General features: G+C 40.3%; 1 protein-coding gene and 1 non-coding gene across 2 annotated transcripts; both read right to left on the bottom strand.

The window, feature by feature from the left end:
• Positions 1-12501: 12501 nt before the first annotated feature.
• LOC118623068 lies at positions 12502-12608 on the bottom strand. Its single transcript, XR_004958183.1, has one exon. It is a non-coding gene; the product is annotated as a U6 spliceosomal RNA (small nuclear RNA).
• A 4868-nt stretch (positions 12609-17476) lies between these two features.
• On the bottom strand, positions 17477-19573 carry KBTBD6 (kelch repeat and BTB domain containing 6). The gene has a single exon (XM_036250327.1). The coding sequence runs from the start codon at positions 19571-19573 to the stop codon at positions 17528-17530; it is 2046 nt and encodes a 681-aa protein (XP_036106220.1). The 3' UTR covers positions 17477-17527.
• Positions 19574-23967: the final 4394 nt, after the last annotated feature.

Genomic DNA, 23967 nt, shown 5'->3' on the forward strand with positions numbered 1-23967 from the left:
CTGATGATTAGTGATGTTGAACACCTTTCCATATACCTATTGGTCATTTAGATATCTTGTCTGGAAAAATGTTTATTCAGATCCTCTGCCCAGTTTTTAATTGGGTTTGTTTATTTTGCTGTTGACTTGTATGAGTTCCTTATTTTGGATATTAACTTTTTATCAGATAGATATATGGTTTGGAAATATATTCTCCTATTCCACAAGTTGCCTTTTCATTTCGTTGAGTGTTTCCTTTACTGTGCAAAAGCTTTTTAGGTTAATGTAGTCCCACTTATTTATTTTTCGCTTTTGTTATCTTTGTTTTTGTGTCAAACTTCAAAAAATCATTATTTTGTTGTCCAATGTGATCTATCCTGGAGAATATTTCAAGTGCTCTTGAGAATGTGTGTATTCTGCTGCTGTTGGGTGGAGTGTTCTATATATATCTAACATATAGTTCAAATTCAATCTTTTCGTATTGATTTTCTGTTTGGATGTGCTATCTATTCTTAAAAGTGGGATATTGAAGTCCACTACTATTATTGTATTACTATTTCTCCCTGCAAATTTACTAATATTTGCTTTATATATTAGGTGTTCTAATATTAATGAATATATATTTATTACTGTTATGTCTTCTTGAAGAATTAATGTCTTCATCATTATATAATGGTTTTCTTTGTCTTTTGTTAGTCTAATTTGTCTGATGTAAGTACAGCTACTCTTGCTCTATTTTAGTTTCCATTTACATGGAATATTTTTTCCATCCCATCATAGTCAGTCTATGGTTTTGTTTTTTTTTTCATCCTCACCCGAGGACATTTTTCCATTTTTTGTACAGATAGAGTGGGAGGGAGAGAGAGGGAGAGAGAGAGAGAGAGACAGAGAGAGAGAGAGAGAGAGAGAGAGAGAGAGAGAGAGAGAGAGAAACATCGATGTGAAAGGGACACATCGAGTGGCTGTCACCCGCATGACCAACCAGGGCCGGGGACAAACTGCAACCGAGGTACATGCCCTTAGCGGGAACCGAACCCGGGTCTCTCCAGACTGCAGGCCGACGCTCTAACCACTGAGCCAAACTGGCCAGGGCCAGTCTATGTTTTTAAAGTTCAAGTGAATCCCTTGAAGGCAACATACAATTGCGTCTCATTTTTTATTCATTCAATAACTCTGTGTCTTCCCACAGGATAATTAGTCCATTTACATTCAGATGATTATTTATATGTAAGAGCTTATCATTGCTATTTTCTTAATTCTTTTCTAGGTGTTTTGTATGTATTTTGTTCCTTTCTTCCTCTCTTCCTGTCCTCCTTTGTGATTTCATCATTTTCTTTTTTGATCCTCTTGTGTATCTACTGTATATTTTGGTTTTGTAATTACCATGAGGCTTACATAGAACATCTTAGAGTTATAAGTCTATTTTCAGCTAAGAAATTTAATTCCAAAAGCTCTATATTTTTACTCTCCTTCTCCACATTTTATGTTTTTGATGTCACAAGATACATCTTTTTATATTCATTAACAATTTACTCTAACTGTAGTGTTACTGAACTGAAGGGGTCTGTTTGCCTGCATGCATCAAAGCCCAATAAAATGTGAACAGTAGTTGGCAGCCAAGAAAGTACGGATTTATTAAGGAGCTGGTGCCACGCACAGACATAGGTAGCTCATGCTCAAGGACCTGGCTCTCTGACAGCTTCCAGGGGATGGATAATATAGGGGGGAAATCATTAATCATGGTGACTAATAGAGTTAGGGTCATGGTCTCCACTGACTGGTTGGTGCTAGGGTCGGGGTAACTGATCATTGCATTTGGTCTTGATGTCAGTCATGGAGTTGTCCTGTCCAATTTCACAAGAGGTTGTTCTGTGAGATTGTTCCATTTTCTTGGGTTCAGAGCTAAAACACAACAGAAACTGAGATACTATACTTAGTTTGATTGAAAACTCTGTCTCAATAGTCAATAGATCCAGGACCTTGTTTCTAAGACTACTGGATGCTGACCAGAACCTCATTGTCCTGAGGGCTTAATGATGATCAAGGGAGAGGGAGGTGGGAGAGTCAGGGCATTAGGTGAGGCCAGTTTGAGTCAAAGGGGAAAAAATCAAAAGAAAATAAAGTTTCTGCATGGATACAATAGTTATTTTTAACAGTTTTGTCTTGTTGACATAAGAAATGTCTAAACCTGTAAAGAATTTTTTTTTTATCCTTACCCGAGGACATTCTTTTTTTTTTCATCTTGAAATAGAGCTGAAGGGGGAGAAGGAGGGAGAGAGAAAGAGAAACATCAAAGTGAGAGAGATGCATCAAGTGACTGCCACCCACACGACCCCAACCAGGGCCAGAGACACATTGCAACGGAGGTACGTGCTCCAGTGGGAACCAAACCCGGACCTCTCCTGTCCGTGGGCTGACACTCTAACCGCTGAGCCAAACTGGCCAGGGTTAAACCTGTAAGGAATCTTTACAGGACTTTATTTGAGCCAAACTGATGACATATGCTGGTAAGCAAGGTCTCAAATACATCAGAGAATAACAGTTTTGAAGCTTCTTTTATGCATGTGAAATTAAAGAGGAAACATAAGGAAGATTACATGGAGGTGGGGGGAAAAGCAAGGTGGAGATTGGATTACAGAAGTTAAGAAGTTTGCCTGACCAGTGTGGCTCAGTGGGTTGAGCATCGTCCCATGGACTGAGAGGTCCGGGTTTGATTCCCAGTCAGGGCACATGCCCAGGTTGCAGGCTCGATCCCCAGTAGGGGGCATGCAGGAGGCAGCCAATCGATGTTTCTCTCTCACATTGATGTTTCTATTTCTCTCTCCAAAAAATCAATGAAAACATATTTTTTAAAAAAAGAAGAAAACGATGTTTATGTGCTCTTTTAAGGGTGGTTAACTTAGAGGCACAGAAACAATGGACAGGGCTTGCTTAAGGCAAAGATAAACCTTTTACTAAAAAGTTATAGGTCTGGAGCATGACTACCGATCATGACTTACCCAGTGGGAATTTATGATCAGATCACCCTGTGAGTTACTCTCCATAGAATCCACCCCCCCCCTTTTTTGTCCATAGTCTTTTAATCTTTATAATGTAGTTAAAAGTGTTTATACACCATCATTACAATATTAGAGTATTTTAAATTTAACTATATACTTACCTTTACAAGTGAGTACACCTTTACTTACTTTTACCTTCTCATGTTACTAATTTGTGTCCTTTTATTTAAGCTTGAACTCCCTTAAGCATTTCTTGCAAGGCTGGTCTAGTGGTGATGAGACCTCCTCTTCCTTTGTTTGGGAAATTTTTTCTCTCTTTCAATTCTGAAGGACAACTTTGCCAGGCAATGTATTTTTGGTTGGCATTGTTTTTTCATTCACTCTGGCCTGCAAGGTTTCTACTTAAAAATTCAGTCACAGTCTTATAGGAGTTCCCTTGAATGTATTAAGTCTCTTTTCCCTTGCTGCTTTACATTTTTTCTTTAAACTTTGGACAATTTAATTATAATGTGTTTCAGTGCGTGTCTTTTAGAATTTATCTTAAAGGTATTATGTGGACTTCCTGAATTTGGACGTGTCTGTATCTTTTCTCAGGTTTGGGAAGTTTCAACCATTATTTCATTGAGGACGGTTTCTGCCTCTTTCTTTCTCTCCTTCTAGGACTCCCAAAATGCATATCTTGATCTTTTTAATGGTATCTTGTAAGTGTCTTAAGCTACCTGAACTTTTTACATTCTTTTTTTCTTTTTGTTCCTCTGATGGGATGAATTTCTCTTGCCCTATCACTTAGTTTGCTGAACTTCTTTTTTCCACTTTATCTAGTCTGCTGTTGAACTCCTCTATTGTATTTTTAACTAGTTATTTTACTCTTTAGCTCTGTGATTTGATTGGTACTTGCTCATATTTTCTTTTTGTTGAAATTCTCACTTTGTTCATGCGTGGTTCTCCTGACCTCATGAGCATCTTCATGACCATTATTTTAAATACTTTATCAGATAAATCATTTATCTGAATTTCATTAATGTCTTTTTCTAAAATTTTATCATGTTCTTTCATTTGGAACACATTCCTTTTTTTTTTTCATTTTCCTTGATTCTGTGTTGGTTTCTGTACATCAGATAAAACAACCACCTCTCATAGTCTGGAGGTAGTATTGTGTAGAAGATGAATTTCACCAATCAGCATGGCCCAAGTGCTTGGTTGTCTCTCAATCCTTTGTGCATGTCCAAATCACCATCTTTGTTCTTATTGGTTCCCAGAAGATTAGGGTGTGCCAATACCCATTAGTACCCCAAAGGCATGGAAAATGCCCACACACCTATTCGGGTTCCCAAAGCTAAATGTAAACCTGACCTTCAGGCAGCAATAAGGAAAGTCAAGATGTTAGATATGCAATCTAGCACTTATCAAAGAGAAATCTGAAGATGGGTATTATAGCCTATTTGTTCACCCTTATAGAAATACCTCTTTGTTCTCTGTAGTTCCAGGGAACCCACAAATACTGAGCTCTGTCAGCTCCCAGAGCCAGGTAATTTAGGAGCCAGTCCCTCAGTTTGTAGTCATATAAGTTTGTGAACAAATCCTTTCCTCAGAATAGCTGGAGACTTGGTTTTACAGCTGGGGGAAAGGCACAGGAAGTTTCCATGTGGCCATTTCAGCCCTCAGAAGACAACTAGTCATATGCCTTCTCCACTCTCAGATGCAGGCTAATTAGAAGCCCAACCCTTGGGCAGAGGCTGAAAAAGTATGCAAACACCTTCCAGGAAAAAAACAGAGCCTAGCATTTTTGCCTGCTCCCTCTGTGTTGAGTCCAAGGAGATAGACATGGGAAGTTCTCACACTTCTATATAAAACTGCCTTTTTGTTTAATGTGACCCCAGAGGTCTTGCAAATGCTAAGCCCTGTCAGCTGTCAGGGCTAGGTCATTTGGGAGCCAGTCTCTCAGGTGGCAGCCATTAAAGTTGGGGTGCTAAGTGTATGGACAAACTCCTTCTAGGGAGAAACTGGACACTATGTTTTATTGTTGGAGTGATCTTGAGGGAGAATGCAGGAGAAATGCCCAATAGCTTCTTCAGGCTCCTGGGAGAATTCCGTCAGCACCCAGATACAGGTTGACCAGAAAGAGGCCAGACCTTCTGGCTGCAGTTGGGAAAGTATGCACTAAAAGCCTTTTGAGAAATTGGAGGATGGGTGTTGTTGCCTGTTCCCTCTGTGCTGGTGGGGGGATAGCTATGCAAAGTGCTTTAATGCTCATTTGAAATTGCTTCCATCTTTAATGTTGTTTGGAGCACTTGCAAATAACAAACCCAATTGTCTCCCTGAGCTATGTGATTTGGATTTTTTTTTTTTTTTTGGTAGTACGTGCCCCTAGTGGGAACCGAACCTGGGACTCTCTGGTCCACAGGCTGACCCTGAGCTATGTGATTTGGGAACCAGGCTCTTGAGTGGCATCCTTAAAATTTGGGGCACTAGATTCATTGTTCACACTGTTCATACTCCTTCTCCTTCTTCTTTTTAGAAGACTATTCTTTAGTGTTCTCTTTTGAATTATCTAACGTTGGGGGTTGAGATTAAACAATCAAGTAAACAGGTATTATCTGGTCTACAACAGTTTTATTTTCTATTTGTAAGTTAACATGTCAATATTATGCCTTCTTTATTCAACTCTTGTTAGTTTGGTTAATATGATTCTGTACCCAAACCTAACCATATCAAGATGTAGTAATAACTGAACACACAACTTCTAACAAAGAGAGTTAGACTTGTGATGTGGTGACTTTGTCAATAAATGCAAGATCTGTGTGGCTGAACATCTGGTCCTCTCCCTGGCAAAACCTTTCCTTCTATTGCGTTCTTTTCTTTTTTTTTACTTAAACAACAGAAATTTATTTCTCATAATTCAGGGGACTGGGAAGTCCAAGATCAGAGCACCAGTATTGTTGGGTTTTGGTGAAAGCCATTTTCCTGGTTTGCAGACAGCTGCCTTCTCGCTGTATCCTCAGAGAGAGGACAGGGAGTGGACATAACCTCTCTTATCATGAGGACTCTAGCTCATAACCCAGTTACTTCCCAAAGGCCTCATCTCCACATGCCATCACATTGGAGATTAGAGTTTCAACATATAAATTACGGTCAGGTAATACAAACATTCAGTCCATATCACAGTATTATAGACTTATTGTAGTATTAAATTTATATGTTTACTATTGTTTTAACACTACAGTTAAACTCCATTTACTCTTTCACCTTTTGTGCTATTCTTGCATATATTTTTTAAAAATGTTTTCCCTTTTTTATATTGATTTTAGAGAGAGAGGATGTGAGAGGGAGAGAGAGAAAAAAACATCAATGAGAGAGAACATTGATTGGCCACCTCCTGGATGCTCCCCACTGGGGATCTGGCCCACAACCCGGGCATGTGTCCTGACTGGGAATCAAACCGGCGACTTCTTGGCACATGGGTCAATGCTAAACCACTGAGCCACACCAGCCGGAGTATTCTTCATATCTTATTTCAATGTCATAAACCCTGTAAGACATTTCTATTATTGTTTTATTCGTCAATTCTTTTATGTTTACCCATGTGCTTGTCCTTTCTAGTGCCCCTTTTTACTCTCTAAAGGTCTGTGCTCTAATCTGGCATCATTTTATCCCAGCTTAGAGAATTTTTGTTAATATTTCTTATAATATAGATCTGCCAGCAATGTATTTTCTCAGCCTTTTCTTTGTACAAAAATGTCTTTGTTTTACCTTATTTCTTAAAGGACCCCCCCACCCCCACCCTTGGTATAAAATTCTAGATTAGCAGGGTTGTTGTTTTTTCCCTTGAACTTTAAAAATGTCATTAAATTACCTTCTGGATTAATAGTTTCTGTGAAATGTGGGCATCAGTCTTGTTGCTCTACAGATAATGTGTCTTCTTGTATCTGGTTGCTTTTAAATTTTCTCTTTGCCTCAGTTTTCAGCTGTTGACAATAATATGAGTTTTCTTTTTTTAACTTATCTTTATTGTTGAATGTCTTACAGATGTTCCTCCTTTTCCCCCTATTGTCCCCTCCTCCCCACTCTTGCCCACCTCCTGCCTTTCCCCACATTGTTGTCTGTGTCCATTAGTTATGTATATATGCATATAAGTTCTTTGGTTTATTTCTTCCCACCATCTTCATCCTCCTTCCCTTTGAGGTTTGTCAGTCTAACAACCAATTTGTACTTCTTAATCCCTTCATCTTTTTCACCCATTCCCCCAACTCCTCTCTCATCTGGCTACCAACAAAATGTTCTCTGTATCTATGAGAATGTTTCTGTTCTCCTTGCTCATTTTGTTTGTAGATTCAATTGTCGATAGATACATATTTATTGCCATTTTGTTGGTTCATATTTTTTATCTTCTTGGTCTTCAAGAAGACCCTTCAGCATTTCATATAATGCTGGTTTGGTGGTAATGAACTCCTTTAGCTTTTTCTTGCCTGGGAAACTCTTTATATGTTCATCTATTCTAAATGATAGCTTTGCAAGATAGAGTAATCTTGGTTGTAGATTCTTGCTTTTCATCACTATGAATATTTCTTGCCACTCTTTTCTGGCCTACAACATTTCTTTTGAGAAATCAGCTGACAGTCTTATGAGAACTCCCTTGTAGGTAACTAACTGCTCTTCTCTTGCTGCTTTTAAGATTCTCTCTTTGTCTTGAACCTTTTGCATTTTGATGATGATGTGTCTTGGTGTGGTCCTTTTTGGGTTCATCTTGTTTGGGACTCTGTGCTTCCTGGACTTGTATATCTGTTTCCTTCACCAAGTTAGGGAAGTTTTCTGTCATTATTGTTTCAAATAGGTTTTCAATTTCTTGTTCTCTCTCTTCTCCTTCTGGCACCCCCATGATGCAAATGTTGGTACACTTGAATTTGTCCCAGAAGCTCCTTACACTATCCTCAATTTTTTTCTTTTTGCTGTTCTGATTGGGTGTTTTTTGCTTCCTTATATTCCAAATCGGTGGTTTGCTTCTTGGCTTTACCTACTCTACTGTTGAATCTCTGTAAATTATTCTTTATTTTAGTTGCTGCCTTCTTCATTTCTGACTGGTCCTTTTTTATGCCTTTGAGGCCCTCACTAAGTTCATTGAAGTTATCACTAAGTTCATTAAGCATCCTTATAAGCACTGTTTTGAACTCTGCTTCTGTTAGATTGCTTATCTCCATTTTGTTTTGTTCTTTTCCTGCAGTTTTGTTCTGTTCTTTCATTTGGGACATGTTTCTTTGTCTCTTCATTTTGGCTGCCTCCCTGTGTTTGTTTCTATGTATTAGGTAGAGTTTCTATGTCTCCTGGGTTTCCTAGGGTGGCCTATTGTAGTAGGTGTCCTGTAGGGTACAGTGGCACAGCCTCCCTGGTCTCCCAGCTAGGCCCTCAAGGTGCACCCCTCATATGGACTTTACACCCTTCTGTTGTAATTGAGTCTTGATTGCTGTTGGCACATCATTGAGAGAGTTTTACTCAGGCTGATCAGCTGCAAGGACTGGCTGTGCCCACTGACCACCGACCTCTGACTACCTTGGATGATCAGCTGTTCAGGGGCCCACCACACAGAGCAAGACTTACTTCATCAAGGCCCTGGTACCCACTGAGTCCATTCCTTGAGTATGTCACTTGTGGAGGTGCTTGGGTGGTGGTGCTTCGATATGGTCTGAAGCTGTCCACTAGGTGTGCTGGCTCTGGGGCTAGGTCAGCCTCTGCTTGTGTTCTACCGGGGGCCACCAGGCATAAGCTACAAAGCGGTCTGCAGATGGCTGCTTCTTGTGCTGGGCTTGGAGGTGCCCAGGCAAAGCCAAGTTGTGAACCAAGGCTGGCTGCTTCTAGTGCTGGGCCTAGGACCACTTAACAAGAGGTATTGGGCTCACTGAGACCAGATGCTGCTTGTTTGAGAGAATTTAGGAAAATCTGAAGCAGGATCTAAGATAGGCCAATCCTACAGTAAAGCCACTGGGAACAGCTTGGGTGGGCCTGAAAGTTAAGTAAGGCAGGGCCTCAGGGAATTACCAGGGCAGAGTAAACAGTATAAGCCAGGTTGCTGGAGTTCAGAAAGGGCAGCTGTCTGCCTGCCCCATGGGGGAAGGGTTCACCAAAGGAACAAAGGCCTCCACTAGCACGTCTGTCCAGGAGAAGGCTGCCTCTCCAGCCCTCACCCCAATGCCAAACAACTCAGTTCTTCCCCATATGTCTCTGGTACCTCAAGCTGCCTTCCCTCTGAGCTTAGAGGGAGTGAGTCTGAGTAAGTCTGTGTGTGGGCCCTTTAAGAGGAGCTGCCTAGGGCTCCAGCAGCCTCAGCCTCCCTCAGCCTCAGTTCCCACTGGTTTTATAGCCAGAAGTTTTGGGGACTTCTCTTCCTGGCACTGGAACCCTGAGCTGGACACCTGGTGTCAAACAGGGACCTCTCACTCCTTAGGGAGGACCTTCCCAGCCAAGGTGTCCCTCCTGATTTTTATCCGCCACACGTGGGTGTGGGACCAGCCCCTCCACCTCCGCCCCTCCACCTCTGCCCCTCCACCTCCGCCCCTCCTACCAGTCTCGATGTGGCTGCTGCTTTAATTCCATAGTTGGAGGACTTCCATTCAGCTTGATTTCAGGTGTTTTTGAATGATGGTTGTTCTGTAGTTTAGTTGTAATTTTGATGTGGTTATGGGACGAGGCGATACCGTGTTTACCTACACTGCCATCTTGACTGGACACTATTGCATTATTTTCAGTAACAGGCAGATATCTAAGTTTAGGTGTCTCAAAGGTTTGACATATGGCTTAATGTTATGTAATATTCAGTGTTCATTTTTTTATTTTAATTTTTAAGTGCTTATTTAAAATAATAAAAATCAATGGAAATTCTAGAAGATTAAAATAAAGTTGTTACAAATATATAAATCAAAATACTCCAAAGGTTCTGGTACCAAAATCTGCAATCTTGACACTACACACTATACCATTCCTCCCTATCTTTCTCTTTGTCCTCCTGACAATGTCCCCACTATATATTATTTATTTTTAAATTTATTTTTTTTACATTCGATATTATTTTGTGTTAGTTTCAGGTGTACAACAGTGGTCAGACAATCATATACTTTACAAAGTGTTCCTCTGATATGGCCAGTACCCACCTGGAACCATTCATAGTTATTACAATATTATTTACTATATTCCTTATGCTGTCCTTGACATCCCCATGACTATTCTGTAACTATCAATCTGTACTTCTCAATCCCTTCACCTTTTTCACCCAGTCCCGACCTCCCTCCCCCCTGGCAGCCATCAGTCTGTTCTATCTATTTTGTTTATTCATTTCTATTGTTCTTTAGATTTCACATATAAGTGAAATCATATAGTATTTGTCTTTCTCTAACTGACTTATATTTCACTTAGTTATATATTATTTACTGAAGATGGTTGAATGTATTGATGTGGTTACCGTTTTTATAATGTCAAAGCCCAGGTAAACTAATTGCAATATAATTTGTTTTAGATAAAGTTCTGCAATTGTTTACTGATGGGTATTACAATTGTACGAGAATAGCATTAGAACTGTACAGAGGAAAGGTGTGATGAAGTATTTATTATGGGATCTACCTTGGACATGGATGGTGCCTGACTCTCCCTAGCACATGTAACCAAAACTTGCAGAAGAAAATACAGCATAACATACATGTAAAATCCCTTATAGACTCTGCCTTTTAAAAACTACATTCGTGCCCTGGCCGGTTTGGCTCAGCGGTTGGAGCGTCGGCCTGCGGCCTGCGGTCCGGAGAGACCTGGGTTTGGTTCCCGCTAAGGGCACGTACTTCGGTTGCAGTTTGTCCCTGGCCCTGGTTGGTCGTGCGGGTGGCAGCCACTCGATGTGTCCCTTCACGTCGATGTTTCTCTCACTCTCTCTCTCTCTCCCTCTCTCTCCCTCCCACTCTATCTGTACAAAAAATGGAAAAATATCCTCGGGTGAGGATAAAAAAAAAAAAAAAAAAAAAAAAAAAAAAAGCCCTGGCTGGTTTGGCTCAGCGGTTGGAGCGTCGGCCTGCGGTACAGGGAGACCCGGGTTCGGTTCCCACTAAGGGCATATACCTCGGTTGCAGTTTGTCCCCGGCCCTGGTTGGTCGTGCGGGTGGCAGCCACTCGATGTGTCCCTTCACATCGATGTTTCTCTCTCTCTCTCTGTTCCTCTCTCTCCCTCCTGCTCTATCTGAACAACAACAAAAAAAAGAACACCTCTTTAAAAACTACCTTCGTGGTTGGTTGAATGGCCCAGATACACCCTGTTTTATTGAACTAAAAATAATGAGTTTTTTATGATGACTAATCCAGTTTAATAAAACCCTTCTCACTTCCTACCACTAAAATGTGAGTGGAAGGAATAGGAGAGGGATGTACCTGATTTTTGACCTTCTCAGAACGAATCTCAATTTTTGTAACACTATTATTATTTGCTGATATAACATGAGAAATGAACAAGGAGGAGAAAAAGACAAAATATTTAAGCTGTAACAGAGCTCTTTAGAGTTTGTTTTATAGCAATTAACTTTCAAAACTTCCTTAAAAACATGGACAGAAAACCCATTTGAATTCACAGGTGCTTATGAGAAGGTAAAGAATGTGAAGAAATATGAAAGGGCTGGGAACAGACATGTGTGTCATACTGCTTTATTTCCCCTAACTTGCATTGGCTTAACATATGTACTTTCTAATTCTCCACCATCTTTATAAAAGACAGAGAAATATATACTATGAGAAATGTAATTTATAATAGCATCATTATCCCATAATTGAAAACACTGAGTGTTTAGTAGTCTGGCAGAATATGCCCATTAGAAATAACCTGTAGCTCTGGAGGCCAGAGGGTTGCTATGACAACCAGGGAAAAGCGTTTAATAATAGCTCTCCCTCAAAGCTGGAAAAGTGACAGAAAGATGAGAGCTCTAAATGCAATGGCTTCTCATATAAATGCAAGCAAGCACCAAATACATTTATTTCTTTGTTCAACAAATATTCATCAAACGCCTGTGCTGTGCCTGGCACAATGTTAGGAACTGTGGAAAAGACAGATGTGATCCCTCCATAACGGAGTGCAATAAAGACAGTGATGGGACCATGGTAGTACTAAACAAGCAGTGTATGTACAGAATGTAGAGAAGAACCTAGTCACAGTATATAGTAAAAATCTTGTCTTTAAACTTATAACAGATTTAGTAGAAGTAAAACAGAAAATGGAGTCTTACAGTCTATCAACATAAGAATAGAAACACAACTAAAACAGAAATATTACTCTTCACTTGCAGGCAGAGGTTAGGATTCTATATGAAAACAAGAGTTGTTTGAGTGTGTTTTAAAAATGAGAATGGATATTTGTAACAAAAATTATAATGATAAAAGTTATATCACATACTTGACAGAAGCTCTTATTGAAAATATCCTCTGGCAACTGCTTTGAAGTTTTCACAAATACAAAATGTGACATGATTAACCAGAAGTCAGTTTAAGACAAAACTAAGTTGTTTTTTTAAACGTGGAACGCTTCACGAATTTGCGTGTCATTCTGGCGCAGGGGCCATGCTAATCTTCTCTGTATCGTCCCAATTTCAGTATATGTGCTGCCGAAGCGAGTGCAAGAAACTAAGTTTTGAATAGACTATTGTGGCTAATGGTCTGGGTTTCAACAGAGGGGGGGAGTAGATTAAATTCACACAGCAAAAAATGTTCCAGGCACTGAAAATGCTAGAATGTTGCTAAATAGCCTAGCTTGCTCTAAGAAATTTCCAGTTTTTATTACTCTATAATTCTGATATCTCTTATTTATTTAACAGAAGCAACATTTGTTGTTTAAGATAATTAATAGTGCCATTGATTGTACAGAGCCATTTTTCAGTGCTCTTTTCTTTCTTTTTAGGAAGTTGGAACATTCCATGATATAATGACAAAACTAGACTTTGGCTCATGACCTAGGGTACCACTACACAATTAGTCTACGAAGCTTTGTTCAGTCAAAACAAGATCAAGTGCCTTTGCCTCTTCCATACAGAGCAACAGCAAGAGCCCAGAGGGCTCCCTAAGTTTTTCCAAGGTGGGAGGCCTGGTCCATGTTGTGTCAACTGCAGTAACCCCTGGGATGATGTTATCATTTTGGCTGCCATAAAATCTTGCCTGACAGTTAAACAGCAATGGCCTGAGACATGATTAAATAACAATAGCAGCCCTGGCCAGTTTGGCTCAGCAGTTAGAGTGTCGACTTGTGGTCCAGAGAAACCCGGGTTCAGTTCCCGCTAAGGGCAAGTACCTCAGTTGCGGTTTGTCCCCGGCCCTGGTTGGTCATGCGGGTGGCAGCCACTCGATGTGTCCCTTTCATGTCAATGTTTCTCTCTTCCTCTCTCTCCCTCCCACTCTATCTGAACAGAAAAATGGAAAAATGTCCTCGGGTGAGGATAAAAAAAAAATCAATAAATAACAACAGCAGATTGCTATTTAACCTAATAGTCTTTTTCCCCCATTCTATAAGAAGGAATCTCTGAATTTTTTTTTTTTTTTTTTTAGGAATCTCTAAATTTTAACTGTATACATGTTGACCCAGAATAAAAACTGCCTCTCCCAAGCAACTTTGCAACGAGGTGTGGCCATGTAGTTCAGATCTGACCAATGTCATAGGACTGGAAGCAATGTGCACAACTTCCCTTACAGGGGTCATGCCCTCCCCTTTCTCTTCCCCTGATGACTAGAATATAAATATGAGGGTGAACAAGCTTGTACCATGTGGACTAGGACAACACTGTAAGGGTGGCAGAACAGGAAAACAGGAAAGCCTGGTCCCAGGTGACTTTCTAGATCAGGGCCAACATAATGCATTGAACTTTTATATGAGAAAAGTCTAACTTCTTAAAACAACTATAGAATCTCTGTGTATATAACTAACTACATCTGCATCCTAACTGATGTATAAGGTGAGAGAAAACATCTGTGATATCCTCTCTGTACAAAGAAAGCCCTGAAGACACTGAGATTCTAGTTTAGGCTGTGCCTGAGTGAGTGCCATTGCTGGATTTTTCATTTACAACGGACAATAAAATTTATTTCATTTTCTTAAGATAATCTAAATTAAGGTGATACGGCTTACAACTTAGAGTACTGGCTCTTCTCTTTCTTTAAGGCACAAACATATCTGTTTTGAAAGAAATACTTTGCCTAACATTTACATAAAGTCATTTTCAACTAGTGTTCCCAGAATTAACAAATAGTGTTTCCCAAAAGAATATTTCTGATTGAAATACGGTGGTTCTAAGCAGCAATTTTAGCTTTGAAAGTAAGAATGTAAAAGTTTAACTCCATTAGAGATAGGTGACTCCTCACAGGGTAGGTTGTCCTAGGAGAAAATGTCTCAGATATAGCTGGAATGTTATGCAAAACATCTGTTCCTCTCTCTCCCTGTGCCTAGGACCATGTTGAGTCCATGAGGTTAAAGATGTGAGGAATGGAAGTTTGATAAAGTAGACCCGGGTAGCATCAGAGTCAAGGAGGAGGTCCTTCTCCCTATTCTGCACAAAACCTATTGCCTCCATTGTACTCAGGTTTGGTAGCTTTTGTGAACAGGATCTTCCATTTTATTATTAAATTTTTATATTACTATTAAATTGGTTTGTGTATATTAAACTCTCTGATCTAATAATAACATTAATTTAAGTTCAATCTTTAAACCATAGACAAGCTAACTGCTAAATTAATTTCTACTTCATCCTTTTGAAACCATAATGCCATTTATCCTTTGAACTAAAAAGAATCTGCCAAAATTTGGGCTATTTGAGCTTTTCAGACCACGGGAACAGACACAAAAGATTATTTTCTTCTAAATCAGTGGTTCTCAACCTTCCTAATGCCACGACCCTTTAATACAGTTCCTTATGTTGTGGTGATCCCCAACCATAAAATTATTTTTGTTGCTACTTCATAACTTAATTTTGCTACTGTTATGTCTTAGGTGACCCCTGTGAAAGGGTTGTTCAACCCCTAAAGGGGTCGCGACCCACAGGTTGAGAACCGTTGTTCTAAATCATATAAACAGTAGTCCTGTAAACAACACTATATCAAGAACTTGCTAGAAGATGCAGTAATTAATTGGAAAACTGAGACAAGAGTGCTTTTCTGTCAAGAAGGGATTTCAACACTGCTAGTTATGTCATTCACTGCACAAGCAAGGGTTGTATACTTTCAGCAGAAACACTGAATTAAAAAGTCAGAAAGTCTGGGTTTTGGTACCAGTTTTATTTGTAACTAATCACATACAAATCACTTATCTATAAAATAATGGTTAACATCTATTCCCTAACTCACAAATACATCACAAAACCAAAATTCTTCCCCAAAAAACCTCTTTGTAAATGGAGATATTACTACCATTTAGCTTAGGTTTAACTGAAAGGTTGAAAATGACAAATTGGAGAATTTGCCTTTTATAAATTGGTTGCATATCTTAGTCTGCAAATGAACAGTCTGGATGAAATTAACATTGTACTATTTCAACATGAAAAACCAGAAAACATCAAAAGAAGTTACTGGTGAAGAAAAAGTTAGCCAAAAAAAAAAAACTGCTGAGAAAGAGCTTTGCATTAAGTATAGTGCTTATAACAATCCTGATGTCAAATGATACAAAATTTAGCCTTAGGCAAATAAAAACATATCTGACCTTTTGAAGGAACACATACTCCTATGACAAGCATATTATTTCACCAAAAATGTTAAACAGGAATGTTCTATAAAATCTTCAAATGGCCAATAAAAAATGGCTCAGAAGATATTTTTTTAAATCCTGTGTCTCCCTCTCTTCATTTTCATCTGATGGTTTCATTCAAACTTCTGTTTCCTACCTGTGAGAGCACATGCCTCAGTGCTTTGCCATGGTGTATGAGATGTTAGCATTCTATCACTAGCAAATACACACTGAGGAGGAATTAACATGTTATTAAATGAAGATTTAGGAGGATAATTATAATTGGGTATAGGAAATTTTACACACTGTAAGCATCTGGTCATTTATTATGTGTATGAATAATGACAATCATATTTAGTAAACCTCAAGAGGTAAGCATTTATATTTTCTTGTATTTAACAATGTCAGTTTTATGTGATTTATTTCTATGTCTGGACTTTTCCATACATACAGTGACAGAAACAAAGAGTGAAGAGTTGATTCACAGAGAAACTCAGAACAGATACAAATACCCTAATAAAATAACCATATATACCACTGCTTAGGGAAATATTGTAGACAAAACATACTTCCACTACTGGCCCCAAAAGCCATCATCCACTTATGTTATTTAACTGTAAACTTTTAATACAAAAATACCTTTAAGCTGATAATAACATTTAGTGACTTACAAAACTGACAGAATATTTCAGTCAGCTACACAAAACAGTTCTATACTTAAAACTTAAAGTTTTAAAGTTCTTTGCTGGCACTTGATTTTATAGTTGATAGATATAATAACTACTCATCAATAAAATACTGTTCTTAGCTTATACAAATTTTCAAAACCAATATTGCCTCACAAAACAGTAAAGAATAATCACATCTTGCTGACAAATCTTCTACGATGAACACCAAAACTATAGAGCCAAAATATTTTAAGAATCACAGTACGTTTTAAGACAATGGGTAAAATTTCCACAATCACATCCAATGAAAAAAAAGGATTATTCTTCTGAATCAATGAAGCATGTACCAAGTATAGATAAAACACATAAACCTACAAAGCAAGTTACTAAGGTTTTGTTTTTGTTTTAGTTTTCTTAAGTTTTGTAGATGATTGGTGACACTGCTAGAATGTAATTATTTTTAGTTGGAAAATTGGTCACTATTTGCAAATACACATTTTACATTACAAATTTAAAACTGAAATTTCCTTTCAAACAAACAGTAGAATCCTCTTTTTGTTTTGTTTTACTACCAGTGAGCTTATGGCCATTCTGTACAGTATTACATTCTGTCACATTATAAATCACTGTTCGGTCACATTAAATATATATGCTTTTTCTTTTCTTCATGAAAGGAGAGGAAACTAAACTAAAACTTAGCAAACTATATTTAAGTTAGAACACACTTTATAAAAACCCATTAGTTTAAAGTTTCGGAACTCTACCACACTGTTCTGAAGAAAAATACATACTTTCAAAACCATATCTAGTAATCCCTATCCAACAGTCAGTTTTCTGTTATAAAAATTAAAATTCCAGTTACTGTACTTGTGGCACTAAACAGAATGTAAGGCAAAATTATCATAGACATAAATGTATTAAACAATCAAATCAATATTGGACTTTTAGAACAGTAAATTATTAAATAGGTTAATTTTTTTGAGTGCTTAAATTCTCTAACATTAAATTACATTAGTATTTCAAGCAATACCATTTTTAAAGAAAACCTGAAATTAATTTTTTTTTCCAGTAAAGGGAAAGGGTAATTCTTTTAGTTACTTTCCAAAGCAGTAAAAATACCTTAATGTTTCAACTTATCTACAACAAATTCTGCTATCCTGTACATTTCACTGAGGAGCTACCTGGACCCACAAATCATCATCAGATAAAGAACTTGAACTTCCTGACTCAGAATCCAGCTCACTGAATCCACCTAAATCCCATTCAGTACTAGATTCACTTGGTATCTCCTCTTCCTCAGTGAGGAAACTCTGACCAGGCTCAAGGCAGGAAGGATAAACACGAGCTGAGAGGCAAAAAAAGTTAGAATCAAATTGGAAGAGGCCTAATGTGGTACCTATATTAATCCACTGGTCTCCACTAATGTCATATTCATATACCGTCACCCGGTTCTTTTTCCACTGTGGGGTGCGTGAGGTGATTAGCAACAATTTTTGGCCATGATTGATGATCCGGTAGTTGCTGGTCTCTGACACCAAAGGAATATTATTAATCTGCCTCCATTCTCCTCGGACTGGATTGTAGACCTTCATGACTGGGATGTCACAGATACAATAGATCTCATCATTGAAGACACAGGCTTCCTGAAAGTCATGGCGCTTAAGAGAAACACACTTCAGCCACATATTGTGGCTAGGATCATAGCAGAACATACGCTTACTGTTGAGAGCATAAAGATAGTTCTGAATTACCATTAGGTCAAAGGAGATAAAAGAATGGGGTAGTGGAGCCACCAGTGCCCACTGGTTCCTCTGAACACTGTAACATTCCACTTCCTTCAATTTCAGTCCAGTAATAGGGTCTCGCCCACCCAAGATGTAAATGTAGCCATTGAGGTAGGCCACATCCATGCCCTCACGACAGAGCAAGCGATCTGCAAGTTGCTGCCAAGTATTCTGGGCTGGTTTATACACCCAGAGGTCTTTCCTGGGCTGGGCAGCCAGATAGATGTCATGGTCTGGAGAGATACAGACAGCTAAGGTGGTTACAGTCCTAGTGTGAGCAAGGCAAGTCAAAGGTGATGGCACTTTGTAAATATCACCGGAGTATGGATCACAGCACAGAAAAGGATCTCTAGGGTGACCAAAGAAGATCACCATCTCCTTGGCACACACACCCAGCCTCTGAGGCGGATTTTCTGTTGCAGATGCAACAGAGCAGCTGCTGCTGCTGCTGCTGCTGCTGCTGCTGCTGCTGCTGCTACACTCTGGCTTTGGCACCACAGACTTATACAACATGTCACCATATCGCATTTGTAGGGCCCCTTCAATAATGTCCAGACAGTACTTGTTCACAGTGGTGTTGGTCAGCAGCCCTTTCAGGTAATCCTGATCTTCATCAGCGAAGTGGCTCCAGCGGACACACTTGAAGACTTCTGCAGCACTGGCACCCCGCTCCTTGGGAGCCGCCTCCAACCACTGCATGGCAACGTGACACACTGTCTGCTCATGCTCTATGTTTAGACTATCCAGGCGTAGGACAGCCATCAGCTGGGCCAGCGTCAGATCTGCCAGAGTCTCCTCCCGAATTGGACCCATCTGGCTAAGCTGTTTGAAGTTGTGGGCTATGAAGGACTGGGCCTGTGATCGCAGCTTGCGATGGCCGAAGGCATCAGCGAACTTGAAGATGGCGGTGCAGTTAGCCAGGTCAAGGCGGCGGGCTAGGAAGGAGGCACAGGCTTCCCGCACGTACTCCAGCTGCAGCATGTCGGAGGCGGCGTAAAGGCGCTCCACGTTGGCTTCACTCAAGGACACGCGACCCGTGTAGCAGTATTCGACCAACACCTCAAAGGACTCGGCATCCACATCATGCATGGTCACATTCGCCTGCTGGCTCTCGTACATGCCGCCGGTGAACATGCTCTTGAAGTAGGGACATGCGGCAGCCAGCACGTTACGGTTGCAAGGGAAGAGGCGGCCTGTGCCAGGCCCACTGCCAGGCGTCACCACCTCGATGGTCACATCACACAGCAGCCGAGAGTCGTAGAAGGACTTGAGCTGTGCCAGCAGGGCTGCAGAATGGGCCGTGTCCTTCAGCTCCTCCGGGCCCGTGAAAAAAGCTGAAACAGTGGGCTTGTGAAGCCTTTTGGGCCTTTTCCCACCACGGGGACTGGCGAGGCGACGAGAGCGTGGCGCATCTTCCCGGGACTGCATGGTGGAGATGGCGGCAGGTGTCGAGGGCGAGAACGGGTGCTAGGCTAGGACCAGGTTCTGGCTCCTTCTCACCCCGCTATCGCGGGCGCAAAGATAACGGTGTCTCCGGAGAGACAGCGATGCGAGTCCATTTACTTGACTCAGCCCTGTGCCAAGGTGCCACCTGCCTTTATTGCGTAGACCGTGCCAACTCACCCTTTTCCAGCTCCACGCCCTTTCGCGGTCTCAGCTCGCCCTCGCTGAACCCGCTGGCGGAAACCAAGAAAGCCGCCACCGCCGCGCTGGCGATACCGCTGGGCGTCCAGGAGGACTACGAGGCCCAGGTGGCCTTTCGCGCCTGCGGCATGCCGGGCCCTGCAGGCTCACAGCCATAGGCTGAGAGCCGAGGCCGCTTTGCACGTTGGGAATAGTAGTTCCAATAGTATCGCGAGATTTATCGGCCGTTCATTGTTTCAGCGGACGAAATTAAAACTAGCTAATTCTCCCCCGTTCGGTGTTATGGTAGAACTTTGAGTTTGGAATCTAAATCGGACTCCCGTTCTAGTAGTTATCAATTGTTTGACTTCTCCCACACAGCGTTATTTTGAGAGGAAATGAGGCAAACTGCATAGGTCCATAGGATTCGCGGAATACGGGTTTATTAGTAGAATAATGAAGTACTTACACGGTACCTATAAAGTTTCGGTGTTCTCGCTTTTCTTACAGCATTTATGAAAAATGAAGTGCCCACTCATTTGAAGTCATGGAGCTGTAGGAAAAAATTTAAAACCTTGCATGTTGCTGCAAGGTCCCTTTAAGTTTTATTTTTTTAAGAATAGATTTTATTTTTAAGATTAGTTTTAGGCTTCCTGGAAAACCCAGCAGAAAGTTACAAGGAGCTCCCATATATTGCACCTCCTCAAAGTTTCCCCCATTATTAATAGCTTGCGTTACTCTAGGAATTTATTACAAGTAATACTTATACTGATATATTATTAATTAAAGTCTATAGTTTATATTAGGGTTCACTCTGTTGTACAGTTCTATGGGGTTTAAAAAATATGTAATGTCATGTATCCACCACTGCAGTATCCTACAGAATAGTCTTACTGCCCTAAAAATCCCCTGTGTTGGGGGAAAATTTGAGATCTCCCTTCCCAGCATATGTCTCAAATAAACTCTTATAAAAATTAAAATAAAACTAAACAAAAAACCTCTTCTGTGGTCAATCTATTTATGCCTCCTCCTTCCTATTCACCCTCATCCACTGGGAACCAGTGATCTTACTGTTTCTGTAGTTTTACCTTTTTCGGAATGTCATATAGTTGGAATCATATAGTATGTAGTTTTTTGTTTTTGTTTTTTTAATCCTCACCCAAGGATATTTTTCCCATTGGTTTTCTTGGAGAGACTGGGAGGTTGGGAGATGGGGGGAGAGAGACATCAATGTGAGAGAGACACATTAATTAGTTGCTTCTCAAATGCGCTCAGGGCCAGGGATCCTGGGCGGGGGTTCAAATCTGCAACTCAGGTACATGCCCTTGACTGAGAATAGACCTGAAATCCTTCAGTGCAAAGGCCAACACTCTAATCACTGAGCCACACTGGCCAGAGCAGTATGTAGTGTTTTAAGACATCTTTTTTCAGTTAGTAATATTTATTTCAGGTTCCTCTTGTCTTTTCATGGCTTGATAGCTCATTTCTTTATGTTAGTGAATAATATTCCATTGTATGGATATACCACAGTTTACTTATCCATTTACACACTGAATGACATTTTGTTTGCTTTGAATTTTTGCAATTGTGAATAAATCTGCTATAAACACTCACATACTGGTTTTTTTGTGGACATATATTTTCGATTCATTTTGGTAAATACCAAGTAGTGTGACTGCTGGATCCTATGGGAAGATTATGTTTAGTTTTATAAGGAACTGCTTACAGCCATCTCTTGGTTTGGTTTTATTGCTAGCTATTGTTTAACCTTAGTATTATGGAAAACTCTCAACCCACTTCTCAAGGGTCTTTAGAATTCTCACCAATTATATACTTTACCACTAGCGTCAAATTTCAGATTATTACCTCCAAAATGTGGCAGTATTTTACAGAGGACAACTTACAACTCCAGGGGCCCATTTGGGACACTAAGAGTTTCTCTAAGCCTGTCTATTTACAAGATACCCTCAAGTCTCGGTGCCCTAAGATCTCTTCTTATCAATGGTCAGCTTATTTTGCTTGGTATGAGGAGACTAAAAATAAAATATCTCCAGTCTACCTCAAACTGTAAATCTCTAAAAGACTGTCCTTTTACCATCAGTTCACAATTTCAAGACACTGTCCTCACTTGAAGTCACCATGTGACAAACCAAGCCCTTTATCCTACCCACGATTCCTACTTTTTCTGGGATTCTCTTTTTTTTCCTTCAATCTCTATTCTTCCTTTTTACCCCTGCCTACTTCCATGAAACTATTTTGTCCCCAACTCTCAACAAGGACCCTTATTATTGGCCCTTCCCAGCCTGTAAAGGAAGGTCATTGACCTGAGCACCCACCCGGGCAGGTATTCTTTAATCCTTTGTGGAAGGATAGTAAAAGCTGGGAAAATTCCTGGGCAAGACGAATAGGGAAATTGAGATAAGAAAATTAAGGCCAAAAAATTTGAACAACTTACAGCCAGCTGGTGAATTGTAAGACCTTATCTCCCCTAACCAAGGGCACTTGAGAGCAAATGGTTTATAACTCCCCGCCCTAACCAGAGAATACATAGCTTAGATCACTCTGGTCTGGGAAATAAAGAACAAAGACCCAATTAATGCCATTTGTGTCAGCTAAACCCCAGGACAAATAAAATCAGGATAACAAATAACAAAAGCCCCATTTGAGCCAGACAGATCCAAGATAATAGTAAAACAGACCAAAGAATAATCCAGAACTCCACTATATGCTCATTGTGATGCACCAGCATATTTCAAATGCACCTGGAGTGGCTTAGTGGATTGAGCAGCATTCCATGGACTGAGAGGTCCTGGTTTGATTCCCAGTCAAGGCACATACCTGGGGTTACAGACTGGATTCCTAGTAGGGGGCATGCAGGAGGCAGCCAATTGATGTTTCTCTGCCCCCCCTATAAAAAAATCAATCAAAACATTTTAAAATTCATCTTCCTAATGCCATGACCCTTTAATACAGTTCCTCATGTTGTGGTGACCCCAACCATAAAATTATTTTCGTTGCTACTTCATAACTGTAATGTTGCTACTGTTATGAATCGCCATTGGAAATATGTGTTTTCCGATCGTCTTAGGTGACCCCTGTGAAAGGGTCGTTTGACCCCCAAAGTAGTCGTGACCCACAGGTTGAGAACTGCTGCTCTAGAGCATGTCTATGCCCCTTCTCGGGCATGAACTTTTTACTTCCTCCTAGACTCTAAGGGTCTCCATGAAACTTGCAACCACAGGAACAGTGAGCAGCAGCAACTCGTCCTGGGCTTACCCCCAATCCTGTCTCCAAGGCCCCCTATTCTCTGACTTCCAAGTGAGCTAAAAGTAACCCTATCTTGGCTCACTTTTTTCCTATAATGTTTCTAGGGAGCCAAAGCAGAGCCCCAGCCAGCCGCTCTCCTGCTGTTTCTTCTACCCTAAGTTCTTCCTTTGTTTCACTGGCCCCAGCTTAATAAACATACTCTCAAAATCACCTGGGCTTGTGTTGTAAAATCTTTCCTACACGAAGTCAAAGAACCCACGTTACAGGCTGGTCCCTGACTGGTAACACCTTGATCTCACTCAGATTTACATTTTATTGTTGAAGTCTTTCTGGACCTCCATAAATATATGGAAGAATCTAGTAATCAATTCAGACTGATCCTTGGGGTATATTCTCTTGGGATCCATTATTTATAACAACTTGTGCCACTACCAGTGGGTCTCAGAGATGCCACTTTATTATTGGAAAAGCCAAATGGTCCACTCTTCAAGAGGACCTTCAAAGAAATCAGAGCACTTGAGGCTTACCTACAGGCTAACACCATAGGGGAAAGGACTTTTAATTTGTTGTTGTTAATCCTCATCCCAGGATATTTTTCCATTGATTTTTTTAGAGAGAGTAGGGGGGGGGGGGTAGAAACATGGATGTGAGAGAGACATATCAATTGGTTGCCTCCCGCACGACCCTGACTGGGGCCAGGGATCTAACCTGCAATCCAGGTACATGCCCTTGACCGGACTCAAACAAAAGAACCTTCTGTCCAAGGGTGGATGCTCTTACCGCTGAGCCAAATCAGCCAGGGGAAGGACTTTTAGAATCCATTCCTACTGTCTTCCTTCCAAAATTGATTGGTCAAAGATAAAAGATCACAGAAAACAAAGATATTAATCTGTCTCTAACTATAGAAATAATTTGGAAAATGTTTGGAAGGA

This window comes from Molossus molossus, unplaced genomic scaffold (assembly GCF_014108415.1).
Source record: "Molossus molossus isolate mMolMol1 unplaced genomic scaffold, mMolMol1.p scaffold_m16_p_9, whole genome shotgun sequence".
Classification (NCBI taxonomy): Eukaryota; Metazoa; Chordata; class Mammalia; order Chiroptera; family Molossidae; genus Molossus; species Molossus molossus.